This window comes from Hypanus sabinus, chromosome 10, assembly GCF_030144855.1.
Source record: "Hypanus sabinus isolate sHypSab1 chromosome 10, sHypSab1.hap1, whole genome shotgun sequence".
Lineage (NCBI taxonomy): Eukaryota > Metazoa > Chordata > Chondrichthyes > Myliobatiformes > Dasyatidae > Hypanus > Hypanus sabinus.
Window position 1 is genome coordinate 108,088,348 of NC_082715.1, and position 26,014 is coordinate 108,114,361.

A 26,014-nucleotide genomic window follows, 5' to 3' on the forward strand; every position below is an offset into this window, starting at 1 on the left:
CATCAACACCGGTGATGCTAACAAGCTCAATAAACTGATTAGAAAGGCTGGCTCTGTTATAGGAGTCAAACTGGACACAGTGGAGGCTGCAGTACAGCAAAGAACCCTGCAGAAAATCCTGGGAATTCTGGACAATGTTTCTCATCCTCTGTATGCCACCTTATCAGAACAGAGAAGCACTTTTAGTAATAAGCTAAGACAACTGTGCTGCTGCAAAGAGTGCTATATGAGGTTATTAGGCTGAATAATGAGTCAACCTATAGCCAGTGAAGTGATGACCTCCTCCTGTTAGACTGTTTGAAGTAACTTATTTTTAATTCTTTCATACTTCTCGTCTAATATTTGTATATCTGTGCAGTTGTAATGCTACTATGACACTGTAAACTTCTTTGGGATCAATAAAGTATCGAACTATCTAAAGAAGGCATGGCAGCAACTCTACTTTCTTAGAAGTTTGTGAAGATTAGCAATCCATTCAAAGCCTTGACAAACTTTGACATACTCAGAAAAGAGTATACTGACTGTTTGCATCATAGCCTGGTGTGCAAACACCATACCCTGGAATGGAAAACCCTATAAAAAGTAATGGATACAGCTCTGTCCATCATAGTAAAGCCTTCTGCACCATTAAGCACATCTTCACGAAACACTGTCGCAGGAAAGTGGCATCCTTTATCAGGGACCCTCATCACCCACATCATGCTCTCTTCTTGCTGCTGCCAAAAGGAAGGAGGTACAAGAGCCTTAGGTCCCATCGCACCAGGTTCAGGAAGAGTTATTTTCTCTCAACCATCAGGCTTCTGAACCAGAGTGCAAAACTTTGCTTACCCTAACACTGAAATATTCCATCTATGAAATCACTTTCAAGGATTCTACCATTCAATGCCACAATGTTATCTATCTATCTATCTATCTATCTATCTATTTATTTATTTATTTATTTATAAATAATTGCTTTGTTCTTTCGTTTTGTATTTGCACAACTTGTGGTCTTTTGCACATTGGCTGTTTGTCCATCTTTGGTGTGTGCAGTTTTTCATTGATTTTACTGTATTTCTTTTAGCATTCTGGATGCTCCCAAGATAATGAATCTTAGGGTGACATGTATGTACTTTGATAATAACTTTCCTTTGAACTTTGAACTGGTATAAATCAATGAATCAACTCATGCAGTCTCCTCCCCAGGATGGGGGAAATCAAGAACTAGTGGGCGTAAGTTTAAGGTGGGAGGGGAGAGATTGAACAGGAAGGACAATTTCTTCACCTAGAGAGTAATCAGTATATGGAATGAGCTGCTAGAGAAAGTGGTTGAGGCAGGAACATTAACAAAATTTAAAAGCCAGTTGGACAGGTTCATGGAGAGGAAAGGTTCAAAGGGATATGGGCCAAACACAGGCAAATGGAAACAGCTTAGATGATTATCTTGGTCAATACTGACCAGTTGGGCTAAAAGGCCTATTTCCATGTTCTATGATTCTCTGTTCATGATTAGTCCAGGGCTCACAGATCTTGAGCACCTTCCACAACCTCAGGGCACTCCAGTCAGGACTTGGGAGTTGGAATTTAGGTTCTGATTATGATGACAGGTGATTTCTGCATGGCAGATTCCCACACATGGCAAAGTGAAAATGACTAAATTATATCCATTTATGATGCTGATTGAGGAACAGGGAAAGGTACTGGGGAAGTTCTTCTGATCTTTACAACAGTGTCTAAGAATCTTTCATATGTGTAGCTGAAGACATAAGCGGGTCTCAGTTGAAGCACTGCATTCAGAAGGCAGAGCAGCATTAGTGGGCTTTAGATTACTGGGGTTCACTGGCACTGAGCTAGTTGTGGGCTGAAACTGGCTGGGATTCACTGGCACTGGGTAATGATAGGCTGAGGTTGGTTAGAACATCAGCACTGGGCCAGTGTCAGATTGAAATAGGCTGAAATTCACTCACTCTGGGCCAGTAGTGGGCTGAAACAGGCTGGGACATTGCTAGCACTGACTGAAGCTTTGGAACTGCCTTAGGGGGCTGTAGGAGTACTGTATTTGGTCCCTGATTCTCTTTGCTCTTGTAGTATAGCAGAACTGGTTTGAATGGCACTGCAGGAAGACCTAGAACATGATTTCTCTGCTCATTGCCAACGGACTCATCGGTGTCACATCTTACATGTTTCACAGTAATCCTCCAGTGACTTTGGGCATCAATTTCCTGACTTCTGGTGAACAATTCCCTATTCTTAGCACAACGATGCACTCTGCTGGTCCAGGTCAAACTGATGAATCAAATTTTGGCTACATGATTAGCAGGGAGGATGAACTTAGACAGCAAGAAGATATCTGTAGCACATTGAATTGGACAGTTCTGCTCTCTGTAAAAAAGCTTGCTCTGCACACCTCCTTTAAATTATCCTCTTCTCACCTTAAAGCTATGGCCTCTTGTATTGAACATTTCTACCCTTGGGAAAAATACTCTGACTGTCTACCCTTTTCTACCTCTCAAAATTGTATAAGCTTCTGCCATGTCTCACCTCAGACTACAATGTTCTACAAAGAACAATGTAATTTTGTCCGCCCTTTCCTTATACAGTACCTAACACTCTTTATTCCAGACAACTTCCTGGTGAACCTCTACTGCACCCTCACTAAAGCCAAACCCTTCCTATAATGTGGCAACCAGAACTGCACACTATACTCCAAATGAAGATAAACCAAAGTTTTGTACTTTGGTTGTGTTGCTAGGATTGGGAACTTGTATTTATGAAAAGGTATGATGGCGCAATCCTACATTCGATTGCTGCCACTGAAGTGCACAGAGAAATATCAATTAATTAAATGTCACAAGAAAAGCCTAGACCCACAGCCACATTACATCACTGAATTACCAGCAACATGCAAGATAGACATGCAAATTTCAGGCCAATGAAGCATGGGGAAAGGATGGGATAGAATAATTTGCTTACCTCGGCATACTCCTGCACAACTTGTGTCTCCTCAGCCATAATCTCCTCCTCCTGTTTGACTATAGCTCGAACCTCCTCCATAGCATCAGTGTCATCCTGAAGTTTCTTCATTAACTGTTCAACTTCCTGGAGAGAGCAGGTATCAGTCAGTTCACTCGGTATGTGGCTCTTTGCAGAGAGGGTCACTTAGATAAATTTCTACTTTGTGTTATGAGCAGTCAACAGAGCACACAAGCATCCAAAGTGATGATGGTTAATCAAGGACATATCACATCACAGCTGTCCAGAAATGTCCATCTCCAATGTCCAAAAAATTATTGTCCTTGATGTTTCACCATTATTGTCCACAAAAGGGACATTCCCTTCAATCACATTTGGCAGCCAATGTGGTCACATTATACCAAAAATATTAATTTCAAAATGGTTATTATTTAGACCATAAGACCTAGGAGCAGAATTAGGCCTTTTAGCCCATCGAGTCTACTCCGCCATTCCATCATGCTGATTTATTTTCCCTCTCAACCCCATTCCCCTGCCTTCTCCCTGTAACCTTTGACACCCTGATTAATCAAGAACCTATCAACCTCTGCCTTAAATATACCCAATGACATGGCAAGCACAGCCATCTGTGGCTAATAATTTTGCTAATTCACTCCCTTGCAGCTAAATAAATTTTTCCTCATCTCTGATACTACATTGATTGGCCTAATCTCAAATAATAACAAGGCAGCCTACAGAGGAGAAGACATCACCCTGACACAGTGGTGTCAAGAAAACCTCTCCCTCAATGTCGCAAACACAAAGGTGCTGGTTGTGGATTACAGTTGGTCATGAAGCACCTCTGCTTTTGAGAGACTTCTGCCAAAGTGCATGGCTATGCACTTCCTTATAATATATTCCATTTGCCACTTATTTGCCCATTCCCCATTCTGTCTAAGACCTTCTGCAGACACCCTGCTTCCTCAACACTAACTGCCCTTCCACCTATTTTAATATTGTGTGCAAACCTGGCCACAAAGCCATCAATTCCTCCTTCTAAATCATTGACATACAACATGAAAAGAAGCTGTCTCAACACCAATCCCTGCGGAACACTGCTAGTCACCAGCAGCCAACCAGAAAAGGCCCCCTTTATGCCCACTCTTTGCCTCCTACCAGTCAGCCAATCTTCTAACTATTCCAGTACCTCTCCTGTAATACCATAGGCTCTTATTTTGTTAATAAGCCTCATATGCAGCACCAAATCTAAGGCTTTCTGAAAATCCAAATAAACAGCATCCACTGCCTCTCCTTTGTCCATCCTGCCTGATATATCTTCAAAGAATTCCCACAGATTTTTCAAGCAATGTTTCCCCTTTAGAAAATCATGCTGACTTTGGGCTATTTTACCATTTGCCTCCAAGTACCCCAAGTCTTTAACAGACTCCAACATCTTTTTAGCTACTGAAGTCAGGCTAAATAGCCTATAATTTCCTTTCTTCTGCCTCCCTCCCTTATTAAAGAGTGGAGTAATATTTGTAATTTTCCAGACCTCAGGAATCATTCCTGAATCCAATGTTTTTTGAAGGATCATTACTAATGCCTCCACAATCTCTTCAGCTACCTCTTTCAGAACCCTGGGGTGTAGATCTTCTGGTCCAGGTGACATATCTACCTTCAGACTTGTCAGCTTCCCAAGCACCCTCTCCTTAGTAATAACAATGACACTCACTTCTGCCCCCTGACACTCTCTCATTTCTGGCATTCTGTGAGTGTTTTCCAACATGAAGACTGACACAAAATACTTATTAAGTTCCTCCGCCATTTCTTTGTCCCCCATTACTACCTCTCTGGCATATTCACCAGCAATCTGATATCCACTCTCATCTCTCTTTTACCCTTTACTATCTGAAAAAAATTTCTTTTTACCTTCATTTACATTATTGTCTGGCTTAGCTTTATAATTAATCATTTCTCTCCTTATGGTGATTTAGTTGCCGTCCATTGCTTTTTAAAAGTTTCCTAATCTTCTACCTTCCCACTAATTTTTGCTATATTATTTTCCCTCCCTTTTGTTTTTATGCTGTATTGATTTCCTTTGTAGGCCACAGTTGCTTCATCCTCCCTTCAGAACACTTCTTTATCTTTGGGATGTATCTTTCTTGCACTTTCTCCCAGAAACACCAGCCATTGCTGCCTGCTGTCATCTTTGCCGTGTCCCTTTCCAATTAACTTTGGCCAGCTCTCCTTTCATGCCTCAGTAATTCCCCTTACTCAACTGTAATAGTGATATGTTTGATTGTAGCTTCTCCTTCTCAAGTTGCAGGGTGAATTCTATCATATTGTGATCTCTGCCTCCTAAATGTTTCTTTACCTTAAAACTTCCTAATCAAATTGGGGTCATTACATAACATGCAATCCAGAATTGCTGTTCACCAAATGGACTCAACCACAAACTGCTTTAAAAACCCATCTTGTAGGCATTCTACAAATTTCCTCTCTTGGGATTTAGCAGTAGTCCAGCTGAAAGAGTGCCCCGGCAGTCCACCTAGTACTATAAAATAGTTGAATTCCTGGTTCCAGTAGCTGCCCAGGCAAATGCTGGTCAATATTATGAATGTATTAATAGTATAGCAGAAATATTGCAAAACACCCCAAATGTTCCCCAACTGTGAAGCATGGTGGAAGAAGCATCATGATTTGGGGCTGCTTTGCTGCCTCAGGGCCTAGACAGCTTGCATTCATTAAGGGAACAACAAATTAAAAATTGCATCAAGACATTTTACAGAAGAAACTGAAATTGAACCACATAAGTTGCAAGTACATCCTTTAGGGAATCATATGGCTCAATTTGCAGATGCTAAAGCTCCAGAATCATGTTTGAAGCAAAGTCAATATACCAGAACCAGTTTAGATATGAACTGACTCTAATTATGTTAGGAATGCAGTAGAAAGACATCTTCCAATCTGGTCAACTACTGGATGGAGAACACATAAAGATAAGCTACTTACACATTTGTTGACTTGGAAGAATATTTATGAATTATTACTGATTTGACCATTTGTACAGGTGTTACACATTCTGGAACATACTCCAGGCCACTTACACAGCTATGGTAATAAACTATCAAAACATGTAGTCAGGATGGATCTTACAACAGCAAGGGAGGCCAGGCTTTTGTTAGTAACCAGGATTATGTTTTAAGAATTCTACTAAACCCAATCCCAGAAGAACTCCAACTCAGTACAACTATGAAGCCCTAAAAAACGTAAGAAACAAATATCTCCTGCCCACAAGTGGCAAGACTGATTCAAGAAGCCCACCAAGGATTCGGACACAATCACAGTAGTGGACAAGACACTCATGTGAAATTACCATGTTATACTGGTGGCCTTACATGTTGAATGATTATAAGCTTTCATCTTGGACCTCCAGAAAGTTTCCACAGCAGGGGTGATTGATAAGTTCATGGCCTAAGGTAGAAGAAGATGAGTTATACAGCTCTCGTTACATGCACATGCAGGTCAACTCTTTGAGTGATTATGCAGAAAGCTTGAAGTTAATATCTCCTTCTACCTCAGGCCATGAACATATCAATCACCCCTTGTAATTTCTTTATTTAGTGATTCTGCTTCCATGCTGCCCCTGCAACCCCCGACAACCCAATTAACCCTAATCTAATCACGGCACAATTTACAATGACATCTTTATGGGAGGAAACTGGAGAGCTAGGAGAAAACCTATGCATTCCACAGGGAGGATGTACAGAGAATCCTTTCAGTGTAGGAATTGAACACTGAACTCTAGAAGTCCCTGAGGTGTAATAGTGCCACACTCACCATTACATTATCGTAGCATTAGATTAAATAAAATTAAAATTCAAACATTCACTCTGACTGCATTGCGAATGAAATAAACATTTCATGGAAAGGCTAAGAATCACTTGTGAAAATGACTAATGATACCCTATCAAAACTGAAAGATTCCAGCCCAAATATTGAAGGTAAACTAATGGAAGAATCCCTTGACATCAATCCCTCTACACTTGAAGAAATGTATAGACACTGTTATGTTATTGAATGGTCCCACTCATGGAAATGTGACATTGAAACCATTAGACTAGAACATTGTGAAAAATAATTTTAAAATTAAGATTTTTCTACATTTGACAAATATCTCATTGCACTTTCCCTTTATGGTCAGCAAGTATATGAACGGACCTACTACAAAGATTTTAGACTTTTCCATTTCTCCAGCTATGGACACTATCCCACTTCATTGTCAATTTTCTGCACTAGTAGGTTATGTTCTAAAAGGTTCAGCGAAGTCCTTGATCTGGTTTTTGTATGGGATAAGATGGAAAGATGCATTGAAGTAGAACGTAAGATAAAACAAAAATGTTTTCCTCTCTGGTCAATGAAACTGATAAGCCCAACAAGCCTTTTTGAGATTTTAGTCCCATAGAATATTGCATCTACCCAGATTTCCTATTTGCCCTTAATCAAAGAGTCACAAATAGTTCATACAGTACTCGTACTGAATCGATGATAAATAATGAATATTCATCAATGAATCAAATTACGGCGGTGCTACAAACCCTGTAGGGTTAAAAAATTATTTTTCACAATGTTCTAGTCTAATAGTTTCAATGTCACATTTCCATGAGTGGGACCATTCAATAACATAACAGTGTCTATACATTTCTTCAAGTGTAGAGGGATTGATGTCAAGGGATTTTTCTATTAGTTTACCTTCAATACCCTGTTTACCTTCAACTCACGATAATGTAATGTTGAGTGTGACACTATTACACCTCAGGGACTTCCAGAGCTCGGAGTTCAATTCCTACACTGAATTCTCTATTTCTGCATAAATATGACCTAAAATGTGATCTGATCTTCACGCAAGTCTTAAAACTAGATAAAGAGAACCCAATTAAATAAATAACACAAAACATCATATTTGTTCATTTATTTATTGAGGAAAAAAATCCAATATTACATGTATTTGTTGGAAGAAATATGTGAACCTCTGGGATAATGTCTTCTACAAAAGCTATTTGGAATCATGTGTTCCAATCAATGAGATGAGATTGGAGGTATGGTTTGTGGAGGTGCCCTGCCCCATTAAAAAAACACACAAAATCAGGTTACTGATGGAGCCTGCTCACCTCAAGAAAGATATGTTTATGTACACCATGCCTTGATCAAAACAACTTTCAGAGCACCTTAGAAGAAGAATTGTAGAGATGTATGAAGCTGAAAAAGGCTACAAAAGCATTTTTAAAGACCTAAGTGTTCATGAATCCATTTAAGAGAAATTATCTACAAATAGAGGAATCTCAGCTCTGTTGCTACTCTCCCTAGGGATGGGCATCCTGCAAAGATCACACCAAGAGCACAAGCTGAAGGAGCAGAAGGAGGTGAAAGAGAACCCAAGTGTAAAATCAAAACAACTGCAGAAATCTCTAGAACTTGCTAAAGTCTCAGTTCATGTGTCCACCACAAAAAAAATTGAAAAAGAATGGTGTTAATGGAAGGACGTGGAGGAAACCACTGTACACCAAACTGAGAACATTGCTGCATGACTTAAGTTTACAAAAGACACCTGGATGTTCCACAACTCTTCCAGAAAAATGTTCTGTGGGTAGTGTTACGAACCCCATAACTGGGTTACTTAAAAGCAAAGATAGAGATGTCCATTGGAGTCTGGTGATACTATTTTTAACAGTATTTATTAGTAAAAATGCACAAAAATAATATCAATGCAAATATACAGATAATATACATCGTCAATACTAAACCTAAAAGTGCGAGTATAATAATAATCAATAAGAAATAAGCTCTATCGTCGTCTAGGGGATAATGAATTGTCTGATGGAAATATAAAGTTCGCTGCAGTTCACACAGGCTGCTGTCGTTTGTTTGTCACTGTGTTGCAATTGTTGGAGAGAGAGAGAGATATAGGAGAATGGGAACAGTTACCGCTATGGGTTTTGCCAACCTTCCTTTATGATTTCGATCCGTCGGTGTCTCGTTGGTGTGGCCGTTCAAATGTGACCTCTCCTTTAGCTAAACCGTTCCTCTGTGATGAGCCCGCCACCCTGGCAAGGGAGGACGCACACAAGCTCCCACTGGCTTTCGCTATAAAATGCTGTCACTGGATTTCTAGCATTTCTCCTGGTGCGTCTAAAGGGGTGTTCCCCAGACCCGTCTTTTATCCTTATTCACGGGGTCTCAGATGTCAATCAGGTTGGGATGATGCAATCCCTCAACTAGCCCACTCTGGTTGTCCCCTGAAGGGTTTCAATGAATAGTACAGTACTCAATACACAATTCCGTCTCCAAGAGACAATAGCAGTAATCAGTGGTTCCTTTCCGCTTATGTCAGGAGACATTCCACCTGGTTGTGTATTCTGCGTTGTCTATGGCAACTGCCTTTGCTGTGATTCTGCGTCTCGCTCTCTCATTATTGACATGATGTGTATCTCTCTCATTTCCTGGGTCTCAGACATGAAATAATAGTGATCTTGCGATTCTCAAAAAGGAGGGGGAGGCGACTTTGCACCTTTCGGCCCCTCAGAGTTGCTCCACATTCGTAACAGTAGATAAAACTAAAGTTGAACTTTCTGGCAGAAATGCAAATTGCTATGTTTTGTGGTAAAAACACCAACACCCCAGCTGTGAAGCATGGTGGAAGAAGCATCATGGTTTGGCGCTGCTTTTCTGCCTCAAGGCCTAGACAGCTTGAATTCATTAAGGGAACAACAAATTAAAAATTGCTTCAGAACATTTTACAGGAGAACATCAGGGCAGCAGTCTGTCACCTGAAGCTTAATAGAAGTTGGATAACGCAACAAGACAATGATCTGAAAGGCAAGAGTCAATCAACAATAGAATAGTTTAAAAAGAATAAAATTCGCGTTTTGGAATGGCCAACATTTTCAAACTCTCACTGCTATGTGTGGAAGTTCCCACTTGCTTCAAAAAGGCAACAGTTAAACCAGTGCCTAAGAAGAATAATATGGGCTACCTTAATGATTATTGCCCAGTTGCACTCACATGTACAGTGATGAAATGCTTTGAGAGGTTGGTCATGACTAGACTGAACTCCTGCCTCAGCAAGGACCTGGACCCACTGCAATTTGCCTATTGCCACAATAGGTCAATTGCAGATGCAATTTCAATGGCTCTTCACATGGTTTTAGACTACCCGGACAACACAAACACCTATGTCAGGATGCTGTTCATCGACTATAGTTCAACATTTAACACTATCATTCCCACAGTCCTGATTGAAAAATTACAGAACCTGGGCCTCTGTACCTCCCCCTGCAATTGGATTCTTGACTTCCTAATCGGAAGATCACTATCTGTGCGGATTGGTGATAACACCTCCTCCTCACTGACAATCAACACTGGTGCACCTCAGGGGTGTGTGCTTAGCCCACTGCTCTACTCTCAATATACCCATGACTGTGTGACTAGGCATAGCTCAAATACCATCTATAAATTTGCTGATGTTATAATCATTGTTGGTAGAATCTCAGATGGTGACGTGAGGGTGTACAAGAGCGAGATATTCCAACTAGCGGAGCGATGTTGCAGCAACAACCTGGCACTCAACATCAGTAAGATGAAAGAGCTGATTGTAGACTTCAGCAAGGGTAAGGTGAAGGAACACATACCAATCCTCATAGAGGGATCAGAAGTGGAGAGAGTGAGTAGTTTCACTTTCCTGAGGGTCAAAATCTCTGAGGATCTAACCTGGTCCCAACATATCGATGCAGTTATAAAGAAAGCAAGGCAGCAGCTATACTTCATTAGGAGTTTGAAGAGATTTGGTATGTCAACAAATACACTCAAAAACTTCTATAGATGCACCGTGGAGGGCATTCTGACTGTCTGGTATGGAGGTGCTACTGCACAGGACTGGAAGAAGCTGCAGAAGGCTGTAAATGTATTTGGCTCCATCTTTGATACTAGCCTACAAAGTACCCAATACATCTTCAACGAATGGTGTCTCAAAAAGGCAGTGTCCATTACTAAGGACCTCCAGCACCCAGGGCATGTCCTTTTCTCACTGTTACCATCAGGTAGGAGGTACAGAAGCCTGAAGGTGATCCAGGAACAGCTTCTTCCCCTCTGCTATCTAATTCTTAAATGAACATTGAAACCTTCAACACTATCTCTCATTTTTAATATACATTATTTCTGTTTTTTGCATGATTTTTGATCTATTCAATATATGTATACTGTAATTTATTTATTTATTATTATTATACAAACGTTTGTATTTTTCTTCTTCTATAACATGTATTACATTGAACTGCTGCTGCTAAGTTAACAAATTTTATGACACATGCCAGTGATAATAAACCTGATTCTGTTTCTGAAGTGCAACATGTCATTAAAGATTCATTTCCTGGATTTCTATGCAGACTTCTTCCCTGACATCTTGGTGCAGTCAATGATAAGCATGGTGAAAGGTTTCCCAGGACATTGTGGTCATGGAGAAATGGTATCAGGGCAACTGGAATCCATCAATGCTGTCTGATTATTGATGGTGACTAAAGTGAGAAGCCTCAGACACCGAGTACAAATGAAAATCATCAACAAAATGTTTTTAGCTTAGTTGAACTATTGAAAAGCATCAGCACCTTTATGCAATTAAATACATTGCATTCAATAAATATAAATTTCTTATTTCTCCAAATTCCTACATGATACAAGTCGTCTGAAATTATATTTGTGTTCAGCTTTAAGTGATCTATCACGAACAAACAAAAAATTCTGAGAAAGCAACGCTTTCAAAAAGGTTTGTTGTCCACTGTTATTGCTGTGTATTCTGTTGGATGATATTATCAGCAACAGGTAAAAAACAATTCAGCCCTTAACAATTTTCACAATATTTAAAAATCATTGAATAAAACTGCCTGTATGGTGTCACATACCCCGTAATGGGTTGAAGAACCAGCAGAAATGGAAAACACTTTGGAGTCTGGTATTGTTATAAACTAATACTGTTTATTAGTAACTACGCAATACAATAATATAAATGCAGATATATCAAACAGGTTAGCAATGATTATAGATATATACATAAGTGTGGAAATAGGAACAAGACTAGGCTCTTTCAAACCTAGGTGTGAATGGATATAGTCTTACAATGATGAAGAGAGTTCTGTTCAGTTCAAGGTAATTAGTTGAGTAACGTTGGAGAGAGAGGTGAGAGGTGAGCTGATGCTGTCGATCTTCCCGTTGTCTTCTGAAATCCCTGTTGTCCTCCGAGATCCTGTTGAAGTCACCAACTGTGACCATAACACATGCAACTGTTCTTCAGTGATGGAATTATCACCCAGGCAAGGGTGGACACACAAATAAATCCCCACCGGTCACACCTTTCAACACTGCGAGAGCCACTGATTGATTTCCCTGAACTGATCCTCCAAAAACCCCACCTTCCTGTGGGTACAACAAAGCTCGTCCAGTGTCCAAAACCGTGTGGCTGCCTGTGTATCAGCAGACCTGGCATTTATCACCACATTTTGGACATCAGCTGTCCATCAACCTGCTCTGCCCTCCTCTCTCTGTAAGAGTTTTACAAGCAGGCAAGTGTCCTTGGGGAAAGGTAAACAAGCTTGTAGAGAAAGCATAACATCAATGTTTCGAGCAGTCTCTGTCTCTCTCTCTCACTGCATTGGACACCTCCCTTTCTCTCTTAATAGCAGCACAGTTCATAGGGTCAATTCTGGACCCCGTCACAATGGTCATGCCTTGACAGCGTTCACTCTTATAACTACACTGACATGAGTGATCCTTTGGTTCACTCAGAAAGTAGAAATTTCTGATGATAAATGTTGTTCAGACACAACACTATCAGAATATCACCCACTTTTTTAGGTTTATGAAGGAAATGATTCTTTGAGTAATCTGATTAGTCGATCACTGTTGCATATCTCAAGACAGAAATGTAAGTCCAGTTTTAAGGAACAATTTATGATAGGTGTAACGAATATTTCTCAATACACTATAGACTAGAGTAACTGAGCTGACACAATCAAATGAGCGAGGCTGCTCCTTTCAGAAGTTTCATTTGTAGATGCATACCAAGCCCCTGACTGAAACAGTAGCTAAGAACTTTCCAGCTGTTTAAAATTTAACTTCCGTGGCAGTGAATGCATTTTCTAGGTGGATTTGCATTACTTTAAATTGGATTAAAGATTTTTTTGCCGTTTTCCAGTGGACAATTCCCCTAGCCAATGGAATGATTATTTTTATAGTGCTCCGTCTGTTTAAACATTGAAACTTCAAGGATCAAAGTTTGGGGACCATTCTAGAGTTATATGAATATAGCATATATTAATTTAATCAAGAACCAGGCTTCAGACCTCAAAGTAAATTGTCAATTGCAAGCAGTGAAAGCATACCATTGCAAACAAACAATACTCACTGTGGAGTACAGGCTGGCCCACGCACTAAGAGATTTGGTTTGTAAATATCATGACCATAAGACATTTGTATATGCATCAGACAAATGTTAAGTCAATGGAGTTATGTTAATTGGCCAGCACCAAAGCAGGGAACTATGGGTTTAAATAATTTGCTCCATTGTAAGCAAGTTCAAGGAAGCTTCCAGACCAGACTGATACTATCATGTAGCACATCAAATAGATGATCTATCAGTAGCTGGGAGATTTGTGCACTGAGACAGTCAGTTCTCACAACACTTATTTTGGATATTTGGATCTCTGTCCTCAGAAGCTTTTGGACAGTTTGTGTCAACTGGTTTGTCTCAGCAAAGGTATTTGAACATTCTCAGTCGTCTCCCACTATAGATATGCAATTCAAAAGACTCCGCTAATTCCAATAACCAACTTGAACTTCCACGGATTACCCTTTGTCTGTCTGCTTTGCTATACACTGCCTCATCCTCACCTTTTACCTTTTCTTCCAGTTCATCCTCAATCCTGGAAGAGTGAAGAGCAGGGACCATCATGTTATCCTTGCTCCTCTCCTTTTCCTAGTTCCGAGCTCTAACAGTATAGGCATGCATGTTTCTCGCCCCATCTTTTAATTTTAGTTATTTATTTAATGTAGTGGAATAGGTCCTTCTAACACTTTGAACTGCACTGCTCGGCAATCCCTGATTTAACCCTATCCTAATCACAGGACAATTAACAGTGACCAATTAGCCAACCAAACTGGTTCATCTTTCGACTGTGGGAGGAAACCAGGGCACCTGGAGGAAACCCACATGAGATCATGGGGAGATCGTACGATCTCCTTACAGACAGCGGTGGGAATTGAACCCAGGTCACTGGTACTATAAAGTGTTGTGCTAACCACTACACAGGATGTGTCTGTCATGAATAAATTGGTCTAATAATGCAATCTCACAGAAAAATGAGTCAACAAACATTCTCCATTCACCTAGTTTGAATTACATATTTACTTTTTAATGTGGATAAGCTTTCATATAATATAATTCTTAAGACTTTATTTAATATACTTTGTAAATATGTTGTTCACTGATAATGATGGCATTATACCATCATGGCATACACCTTTGACTTTCATATTCAAACCAATCTCTCCTACTATACCTTGTGTGTTATGTTATAACAGGAGGAGAAAGTTGGCTACCCCTGGGAAATGGTATATTCATGATAAACTTTTTATCTATTCACTTATATCTTGGAAACAGTGATGTAATCCTAGGGCCTCCTGAGGCCTACAAAGTGTTGTATTTTCACAAGTTAGAACTATTTGAATGTGTTTGCTATTCACTTACTATCTGGGTATAGGCATATATTGCGTATGTTGCACTACAACAATGCAACATGTAGGACAACTAGGCCTACCGATACTGCCATTGGTGTTGATACTGAATGTTTCAACAACCATCTGTATTGACAAAATCCCATGGTCTGACAGAAACAACAGGATAGCCCTTTGATCAGTTAAAGTTTTCTGGGCAAACATTAAAGTTGGGAAGATGTGTCAATTCTTCTCAATCAGGCCCAATCATTAATGAAGTGAAGGGGGGAAGACCTGGACAATTATACCCAGATTTCAGAATCACCAAAATGGGAACAAAAACTTATACAGATGGTATGGTTGGTATCAGAATGCTAAGCTACAGCACACCAATGGGTGTTTGCTCCCAAGGGAGCAACATAACCAAACCCCAAGTTCTGACTAAAAACACAAAATGCTGGCAGAACTAGAGCTCAGCAGGCCAGACAGCATCTATGGGAGGAGGTAGTGACGACGTTTCGGGCCAAAACCCTTCATCAGGAGTGGGATCACACTCATCACACTCCTGATGAGGGGTTTCAGCCCGAAACGTCGTCACTACCTCCTACCATAGATGTTGTCTGGCCTGCTGAGTTCTGCCAGCATTTTGTGTTTTTATTTATTTCCAGCATTTGCAGATTCACTCGTGTTGCCTAAGATCTGACTCTTTTTTTCTAGTCACTCAGAATTAAAAATACAAACAGAACTGTACCATTCCTTACCTCACTTCACGTGTAAAGGTAATCTGCCTCTATAAATGTTTCACACTCTATAATATTAGATTCATGTAACTGATATCATGTAACTGGTGAATATAATTTTCCATAACTAAAATATAAAATTACTAATCCTTAAGCAAAAGAAGACCACAATATACAATTAGTAACTTGTTTACAAGACTTGTTTTCAGAAAACCTGAATAAAATTGTGCACCACATCCAAGGCAGTGTGAACACCCCAGTAAAGGAATTCAACTATCTTCAACTCATTGAAAGACATTACCAGTGCTAGGCAGTTACATTTAGAGCAGTGCTTTAACTGAGCTGCAATTAGTCCAACAGGTGGGCTTCTCCAAGTTATCCTTTTATCTTGCTTTTGCTCCAATAGCCTTGCTAACTTTTTGTTTTCAGATGTCAGTTTAATGAATTTGTTTCCAACTTCCCCATCCCAAGCTCTAATAAATCATCTCCTTTGGCCCTTTCATCAGTTAATATCTATTCTGCTGCAGGTCTTGGCCTGAAGCATCAACAAACCCCCAGAGGTGCTGCTTGATCCATTAGGTTCCTCCAGCAGATTTTCTATTGCTCCAGATTCCAGCATCTGCTGTCTCTTATGTCACTATCTATCCAGGTCTGGTTACTGGCACTTCTGACATTTGAAACAGTTTTTTTTTATTTATTTGTAGAATCAGAACCAACAGCAATGACAGGCTCTTCCATTCATTTTACCCATCTCTGCTTATCTTATTTTCCTGCAATAGGCCTGTATCCCTTTACAGCCATCCTATACACGTGCTTGTCCAAACACTTTTTAAACATAATTGCACCTTCTCCACCATCTCCTCTGATGGTTTGTTCTGAATATTCACCTCCCTCTGTGTGAAAAACCTACTCCTCAGATCTTGAGTTATTTTAACTCTACTCTTCATGGTTTTAAACCCAGCTATTAAAATTGCCCCTTAACCTTTGCTTCCTGGGCGGTTCTCCAACTTCTCCAAAGTTGAAAATATGAGGTAATCCACTAAGATGAACAAAAAATGCTTCTTAAATGATGAGAGATCAGGTAATGTTGATATTCAAAGGCATCTAAATGATAATAACAACAAATATCTTGGTGTAAATTTTCCCCTCTCCATGATGTGTTATTTACAACACCAAACGTCTTTGTCAACCTCTAACTGCCCTATTAACAACTCATCTTTTCAACAACCCTGACCACAACTTATCACAGATACTTCCTTTGTCCAAACAATCCCTACCTCCCACCTTCTCTACATCTTAAAGCTAACTCTCTTCCCGCCTCAGTTTTCATGAAGGGTCCCAAACCTGAAATGTTAATTCTGTCCCTCCCTTCACAGATGCTGCCTCACCTATTCAGTATTTCTAGTATTTGTTTTGTTTCAAAGAGAAACTTTGTGCACCAGACACTGAAAGTCATTACACAAGTGAAGCAAGTGATTAGAAAGGCAAATGATACATTGGATTTTATTATGAAAGATGTCTTACTAAATTTATATAGAGATGACCCCTAGCATGCTATATAAAGCCTTGGTCTCTGTATCTACCTCAGAGGGTGGTGACTCATTGGAATTCTCCACCCCAGAGAGCTGTGGAGGATTAGTCAATGAGTTCATCCAAGCACAGATCCAGAGATACCTGGAAATAAGCAAGTGAAGGGATGTGGGAATATTGCAGGGAAATAGCATGACGTATAAGATCAGCCATGATCTTGATGATTAGTGGAGTAAGCTCGGGGTGGAGCGTGGAAAGCTGGATAGCTGACAATTGCTTTCAGTTCTTGTTATGTTCTCGCATCATTGAATGTACAGTATATATATTTCCAGATATATTTCTGGAATGTTTGTAAAGAATGAGAAACATATTTCTCAAACACCATTTGGCTGCATAGTACAACATTTTACTTCTGTGAACTTCCAAATGTTCATTCAATAGTACCTTGGTTTTCTTCTCTATCTGTGCTCCTAATGGCACCAGTTCTTCCTGCATCACACCAATCAGTGAGCTGGCCTCTGATAGTTTCTCTAGACCATTGGCAAAGCGATTTCTAGGAACACAGCAGAGAGTGGGGTGAAAGGTTGTGACTTGAAAGATTCACTCTGTCTCATTTTCCACGGATGCTGCCTGACCTACTGACCAAGCCGATGCTTTGTAAAGGTTCACTGTTACCTCTATTTATCCAAGCAAGCATCCTATAGGACCATTGGTCTGTTTTCTCAGTCTAACATAAAGCAACACAACATGGAAACAGGTCCTTTGGCTCACCTGATTTGTGTGACCATCAATCCATCTACACTTATATTAGTCCCACATGTTTTATTATTCTCACATCCTTATCTACTCCTTGGAACTCTTCAAGGATTAACCAAGAAGGTAGATAAGGGTAGGATAATGGATGTTGTCTAGGGGAGATAATGGATTGTATTCAGTGGTAGGAAGCAGAGGTAATGTGTGACAGTTATTTCTCAGATTAGAGGCCTTGGGGTTTGGTGCAGGGCCTTTATTGTTTATAATATATATAAACAATTTGGAATATACATGGCATGGTTAGTAAGTTTGCAGATGTTACTAAAATAGGTGGTTTTGTAGAAAGTGTAGAAGATTATGAAAAATGATAGAGGGATCTTGATCAGCTTAGTAAGTGGGATGAGGATTGGCAAATGGCTTTCAGTCCAGATAAATGTGAGCTACTGAATTTTGTAGGCTTTGGGGAGTGTTGTGGAACAGAGGGACCAAGAAGTTCAATGCTTAGTTGATCTGAAGTAGGCTATGGGTAGACAGAGTAGATGACTGACGCACTGACCTTCATTAATCAGGGTATTGGCTATAAGAGTTAGGAAGTTATATTGCAGTCATCCAAGATGTTGGTGAGGCTGCACTTGGAGTATTGTGTACAGTTTTGGTCCTCCTGTTATAGGAAAAATGTTATAAAGCTAGAAGTAATGCAGAAAATATTTACCAAGATGTCACCTGAACTTGATGCCTGAGTTACAAGGAGACCTTGTGTAGACTAGGAGATTCAAAGGGTGACCTGATAGAAGCATATAAGTTCATGCAGAGCATAGACAGGATGAAAGCATACACACTCTATCCTAGGGAGTGTGTGCTAAAAACGAGGAGGCATAGGTTGAAGATCAGAAACAAAAGGTCTGATCTTTTGTTGGTAGATTCTTCACAAAATTGATGGCAGTTTCTTCACAAAAAGGGTGGTGTGTATCTAAAATGAGCTGCCAGAAATAGCTGATGATGTGGGGCACGTTAGTAACATTTAGAAATCATCTAAATAATTACATGGTTATGAGATGTTTAGAGGGCTTTAGGTCTAACACGAGCAGATGGGACTGGCTCACTGGGACATATTGGGCCAAAGCACTTGCTGTATGAATCTATGAGACAAGGATAGTCATTGACCTTCATATCCTCACCTACAAAACAGAGGCAATTTACTGTAGTTATCCTGCTGCTTTAAGACTCTTCTTGTACAAAAACGGTAAATTTTTGACCTCACGCTTTTACCTTTGTAGTATCCTGATGTACTTGTACTTTGAAATTACCTGTATGGATGGCATGCAAAACGAAATTCACTACTGCATTTCTGTACATGTGACAGTAATAAACCAGTTTCATTTCCCTACCCACAAGTCTTGGGGACATGGGAAGAAACATAAGCACCCAGGGAAAACCCATGCAGTCAGGGGGAGAAAACACACCTCTGACATTCTGAGGCAGTGGCTTTACTACTCTCCTTTACAGAGGGAAGACTGGATACAGTTCTGGTCACCACACTACCAGATGAATGTGATCAAACTCGAATGGATGTGAGCGGATTTACAAGGATATGGGTAGAGCTGGAAGATTATAATCTTGGGTGGAATCTGGCTAGGCATTGTGTTATTTCCTTTCGGATGAAGGAGACTGTAAGGACATTTAATTCTTTGTGTAAAATTGGAAGATGCTTAGACAGGGTGAGAAGTGTCAGTCAGCTGGGACATAGATTTAAGTTAATTGTTAAAAAGCAGAGGGAAGAGGAGCAAAATATAATTTCATTTAACATGTGGAAGTCACCTCTTTGACAATTCAGTGCCAATATTCATCAATGAACAAATATGCATCTATGAAATGATCTATTACCAAAGTACTGTTTTACCTTGCGTTCAAGATCTTCTTCTTCTTGGCTGTAAACAGATTGGAGAATGTATGTATCAGCTCCATGTATTTGCTGGGGGTGATGTAGTAGTGTCTCCTCATCTGCTGCCACATTTGCTCCAATGCCACTGAAATGCTGTTGTGAATGTCAACGCAAGCCTTGGCCACCTTTTCCTTCAGTACCTGAAATAACAAGTGACAGCTTACGACTCAGCCTGAAGTAATACCTCCAAGCAGGCAACAATGGGTCTGAAAATGGCAGGAAACTAAAATACAACAGGATAGGCCATAGAGGCAGGAGTATTGGAAATAATCAAAGGGTCAGTCAGCACTTGTGGAGAGAGAAACAGAGAAATTGGAGAGAGAAATAGAGTTAATGTTTCAGGTCGTGTTAACTAGAGATACGACTGCACATACTGGAACCTGGAATAACAAACAAGATGCTGGAGGAACTCAGTAGACTAACCAACATCTGTAGAGGGAAATGAACAGTTTACATTACAAGTCAAGACCCTTCAAGGTCTCAACCAAAACCACCAATTGTCCATTTCCTTCCACAAATGTTGCCTGACTGCAGAGTTCTTTGCATTGAATAAATAATTGAGTTAATGTTTTTCTTAATTCTATTTATTTTGCCTAACTGACATTATTTATTTTATTTCTAAATTCCAGCATACATAGAAACATAGAAAATAGAAGCAAGACTGGCTGTTCAGCTATTCCGGACTATTCCAGTATTCAACTTGACTGTGGCTGATCATCCAAATTCTGTGCTCTTTCTCCCCATTTTCCCTCATCTCTTTCCCCTAACAACAATATTTAAACTCCTTACTGAAATCACAATTTGGGTTTATTTGATTTCCGTGATGAAGAATTCCACAAGTTCTCCAGTCTCTGAAGACAAAAATATTACTCATCTCAGTCCTATATGGCTTCCCTCTTGGTGACCCCCAGTCCAGGATTTCCCTATCATCAAGAACTTCCTTCCTGCATTTAAATCTGTTTAATCCTGTCAGAATATTGTAGCTTCTGATGAAATCCTGTCTTGCTTTTCTAAACTTCAGTGTATATAATCCTAATGGTCTCAATCTCTCTTCATATATCAGCAGTAATCCTAGTGATTCATATGGTGAACCTTCACTTTGTTAGGGAATTGTCTGTATGTGTGTAATAAAAGGACATAAAAGTAAGTGGAAATATAATACACAATAGGAGAACTTAGCTGGAGAAATTTTTGCCAAGTGAGATGTTTTTACCAACTTGTAGGTTAATCTTTGATACTGTGCAGTGGTTTTGCTTTAGTCTTTTTCTTGCTAATTATCAAGTGGCAACCCTCATTCACTCTAATTCCATTACCACCCAAAACTCTGCCAGCAATGTTCTAACTCACACCCCCTTCAACATATAATCTCAAAACACCATTTCTGTGAGGTCTCCTGTCTTCATTTCTGTAACTTTTTTCAGTCCTTAATCTTTAAGATTTCTACACTCTTCTAATTGTCTTCCTGAATTTAATCGCTGTCCCACTGGAGGTGATGCCTTGTGCTATTTCTTCTTGTGACCTCCACTCTTAAAACCACTCTGTATTACTGAGATTTTGGTTACCTATTGCCTTTGGTGGCTCAGTGCCTTTTCTGTTTGATGATGCTCCTGTGAAGGGCCTTGGATGTGATACAAATGAAAGTAAATGCTAGTGGCATGTTTGTCTAGATTAAACTTTCTTCTTTATTTGCCCAATACTTTTTAAATATCACCAATTGATTTCCTTTACTGAATCTTACATTTGTATACCCAGAAAATGTTCTAACCCAGGGCTTCCAAAACTTCACCCCAAAAGAAAAGTTCACAGCAAGAAAGGAGACACGAAAGATGTAGATGCTCAAATTTGGTGCAACAAAAAATCCACTGGATGAACTCATTGGATCAAGCTGCACCTGTGGGGTGAAAAGAAACTGTTGATATTTCTGGTCAAAGCCCTGTATTAAAACGTGAAACATCAATAATTCCTTTCCCCCTCAGATGCTGCACAACCTGCTGAGTTCCTCCAGCAATTGTTTGTTGCTGTGGCATGGAAGCTTTGCTTGAACTGTTGTATGAACTTACAGCAGTGATTCACACAGACAGGCTAACCTCATACCTCCTCAAACTCTGCGTGTGCGAAGTACGCATTGGCCACCTTGAGCTGAGCCTCCTTTGGCCACCGGTCATACCAGTCAATGGTGGAGCAGCTGACAAGGGAGGGATTCGTCCGGCACCACTGGCGAAACATCTGGCCAGTTGTGCTTAGAGCCAGTACAATGTGCAACCTGTCATGTACACGCTGGGAGAGAAATAAATAAACAGTATCACTGGAATACCCTGAGCCAGGATCATTCCATCAGAATATACAGAGTCAGTTGTATCACTGGAATGTCCTGGGCCAGTGTCATAGCCATGAAATATCTAGAAGCAGAGCCAGTAAGATATCAATAGCATATCCAGATCCAGAATAACATCACTGAAATGTCCAGAATCAGTGTGATATAATGAGATATCAGTAAAATACCAAGACCCTGTATCATAGCAGTGGAGAATCCAGAGGCAGAGATATCATTGGAATAGCCAGGAGAAGTGGTATCACTAGAATCCTAGGAAGCAGTGACATTTCACTGGACTACCTAGAGACAGTGATGCATTAGAGACAGGGATCCCAGAGACAGTGTGGTGTGTAGCCTGTCTGTTAGAACTGAGAAAGGTATATAATATCTGGCTGTCGGCCCACCTGCAGGAAGAAACGGTACAGAGCCTCCTTGTTGTCAGAGATGTTGCCTTCCCTCTCATATTTCTTCAGCTCCATGATGACATTGTCCAGCTCCTCACTTTCAAAGAGACCCGGCACCTGCCCCAAGTTCACCATGTAGTTCAGATCCTCCAGGAATGAAGCCTGCACACAAAGAATACCCCTGATCACCAGGGCGCTAGGTTCCATTGCTCTGAGCCACTACGTAAGAGGGTTTGCTGTGGAAGCCTCCACAGTTCACTGCACTCCTAATACAAGACATGGGTACACTGTTGGATATGTGATGTCTGAAACACTTCAAACTCAAAGAGTTAGAGATATGATCCCAAAGCCAGACAGGACAGATTAGACACCAAGTGGAAATCCTGGGTCAATTAGATCACTGATTCCAGCTGGAGCATGTCTAGGATCATGAGTTGGTATTCCATTCCCTGTATGAATCTAGCTCTAAGCCAGTTGGGATAGCATTCCCAGCTTGGAGTCACATCCATCTGTCCAAGCCCAGGTCATAGAACTATACAGCACAGAAACAGGCTCTTTAATGTAACCATGCAACCACTGCCTATCTAAAACACTCCAATTTCCCTGCATTTGGCCAATATCCCTCTAAACCTTCCCTTTCCACGTGTTTCCAGCTGTATTTTAAATGTTGTAGTTTACCTGCATGTACCATTTTCTCTGGCAGATTGTTACATATACTCACCACCCTCTGTATGAAGAGATTTCCCCTTAGATCCCCTTAAATCTTTCCCTACCCCCTAATTTTAAACTACCCTACCCTGGAGGAAAGATTGTAACTACTGATCTTCTCTATGCCCTCATGATTTTATTTCCCTCTATAACATCACCTCTCAGCCTCCTACATACCAGAGAAAAAGCCATTGCCTATCCAACCTCTCATAGCTAAACCCTCCAGATGGCAAAATCACACAAATTGTTTTGGCAGCATCTCCAGTTTCATGACATCCTTCCTATAGCAAGATAATCAGAACTATACACAGTAGACCAAATGTGGCTTTACCAACATCTTGTACAAGATGTCCCGACTCAATATTCCGACCAATAAGGATAAGCATGCCAAATGCCCTTTTCACAACATTGCCTAACCCCGTGCTACAACTTTCAGAGAATGATGCACCTGCACCACTAGGACTCTCTGTTTTACGACAGTTTCCAGGGCCCTACCAGTTACTGTGCAAGCCCTGCCCTGAGTTGCCTTCCCAAAATGCAACACATTTACCTGAATCCGTCTGACATACCTCATCCAATTGGCCCAGTTGATCAAGATCCAATTGTTGCCTTAGATAACTTTCTTCTCTGCCCACATTAAGTTTAATCCTCAGACTGAAGGGCTCTGATGGGTAACAAATCCTTTTCTGTTTTTCTTACCTGGAGGAGGTCAAAATCTGTCAGCAAGAGGACAGTGTTGACTCCATGGACACCAGTCTGCTTGAAGACTCTCTTCAGGTCCTCTCTGAAGTCACTGTGGTTATAATTATGCCCAATGGAGAGTGTGAAGAGCTCACAGTCTGCTACGTAACAGGCCAGAGAGGAGTTGGTTATCTTGCCAGTGCTGTCCAAGCCAACCTGTTCCATGAAAGCCACAAACAGGACAGAAATCCCTTGTTAGAGCTCACTGAGCAAGGCTTCATGTTTGGAAAAACACAGCATGAGAGGAGTACGAGTGGGGATAAAGAGAGGTAGAGAGTGTGAGAGAGGCAGGAAGGCACAATGTGAGTGGAAGAGACGATGGGGGTGAGAGTGTGTATGGGGTAGACTGTGAGAGATGGGGAGAGAGATGATAGAGTGGGTAAGAGAGTAAGATTGAGAGAGACTGTGATGGGGAGAAAAATACAATGGAGAGAGACAGACAGACAGACAGTATGACAGAGGGAGAGAGACACAGTACAGGGGGAAGATTGTGAGAAGAGATAATGTAAGAGAGGGAGAAAGACAATGTAAGAAAGGGGGAGACAGAGTGAGAGTAGAAAACAAGGAATTAAGGGTGAACAGTGACGGGGGAGGGAGATGTGTACCATCATGAGGTAGCCGCTGGGCTGGGTGAAGACCCGAACAGCTCTGACGATGTGCTCCACTGCCTCCTTGAAGAACACAGGCGGAGTGACCTTGGTGGAAAACACGCATTATTAGAGCCAATGGAATTGCTGTCTGTGCAACACAAGCACTATACAGCCCAGAGTACAAGTGATGTACAGAACAGGATGTAAATAGTATAGGTACCATGCAGAATAGAAACGATGCAGGGCAGGTACTGCACAAAACACAACTTACTCGACTTGTATTCCTGTTCAGGATGGGGCTGGTGAAGCACTGGCAGCAAACAAAACTATTAACTACTTCATTAATCACATTTTTTCTTAGAAACAATCACTGTGAACAATAGTCTGTAACTTCCCTTTTGGAGCTGAGCTTTTGAACTGCCTATACTGTACGACTTCACATTTTTGCAGTGTGAACTGAAGTCTCAAAGATGCAGGATCGTCGCTGCGTAGTGGGTTTGGGCCAAATTGAAGTGGCAGGGCCCAGGCCTGGGTCCAAGAGTAGGGAATGAGCCAATATTTGGCCATTGCCAGAATGGGCTTGGAGATGATTTGAAGTGGCAATATCGAAGTGAGGCAGAGTCGAGGCAGCTAAGGAATGACCCACTGGTTGGTCGATGTCAGCACTAGGCCAGATCGGAATGGTTGGGTACAGCCTCAGTTGAGGCAGTGGGGCCTGGGCCCAAGAACTTATCAAAGCAGTGAGGCCTGGGTCTGAGAGCAAAGTTTGGTCAATTTAAGCACTGGGCCAGATTGAAAAGGTCAGGATGTTGGGGCCAGAGGGGAGGGATGGGCTGGCATTCAGCTCACTGCTCCGCGAGATTTACTCGTCTCTGCTCTGAACTGAGGCTGTGACCTGCAACTAACGAGCTCCTGGACTGGCTGTAGTGATGACTGGCTTCATGGCTGTAGACTCATTTTCATGAACTTCAATTCTGAATGTTATTTGCTTACTTATAAGGTTTGCACAATTTGTTTATTTTTCCCTTGCACATTGGGTGTTTGACGGTCTTTTCTAATGGGTTCTACTGGATTTTTTTGTTTTGTGGCAGCCTGTAAGGAGACAAATCTCTAGGTTGTATATAGCCTCATACTTAAATAATATATGTACTTTGATTTGAACAATGCAGGGGTTATACCAAACAGCACTTATGTAGTTAGCCACTGCATGGTACAGATGCTGTACTTAACAGGGAATAAATGATACAAGTATTATACAGTACATGAACTACAAAGTACAGGTGCTGTGTGATGAGGAACTACATAGTATGATATTGAACAAAATAGAAACTATATAATAAAGGTGATGGACTGGACAGGAAATATAATGTACAGTACACAGTACAAGCACTGAGCAATATAGAAAGTACACAGTTCAGGTGCTAAGTGGTACAGGAATGCAATATAGTACGTGTACTGTCCTGTATGAAATCCACAGAGAACACATAGTAAGTGCTATGAGAAGAACCAGCACACATGCTGCATAGTACTGTAAGTACATAGCACACGTGCTGTATAGTACACAAAATATACAGCACTGATGCTGCACAGTACAGAGAGTA

At 40.7% G+C, this 26,014-nt stretch overlaps 1 protein-coding gene across 1 annotated transcript in view; it reads right to left on the reverse strand.

The window, feature by feature from the left end:
• LOC132401346 (dynein axonemal heavy chain 6-like) overlaps nt 1-26,014 on the reverse strand; it is a 545,526-nt gene that overhangs the window by 169,828 nt on the left and 349,684 nt on the right. The window contains exons 55-61 of the mRNA XM_059983475.1: nt 24,429-24,518; nt 23,782-23,979; nt 22,375-22,536; nt 21,751-21,933; nt 19,615-19,796; nt 17,406-17,514; nt 2,953-3,078 (exon numbers count right to left, since the gene is read on the reverse strand). Of these exons, the coding sequence (XP_059839458.1) occupies nt 2,953-3,078; nt 17,406-17,514; nt 19,615-19,796; nt 21,751-21,933; nt 22,375-22,536; nt 23,782-23,979; nt 24,429-24,518 (1,050 nt within the window). The remainder of the gene's footprint in view (nt 1-2,952; nt 3,079-17,405; nt 17,515-19,614; nt 19,797-21,750; nt 21,934-22,374; nt 22,537-23,781; nt 23,980-24,428; nt 24,519-26,014) is intronic.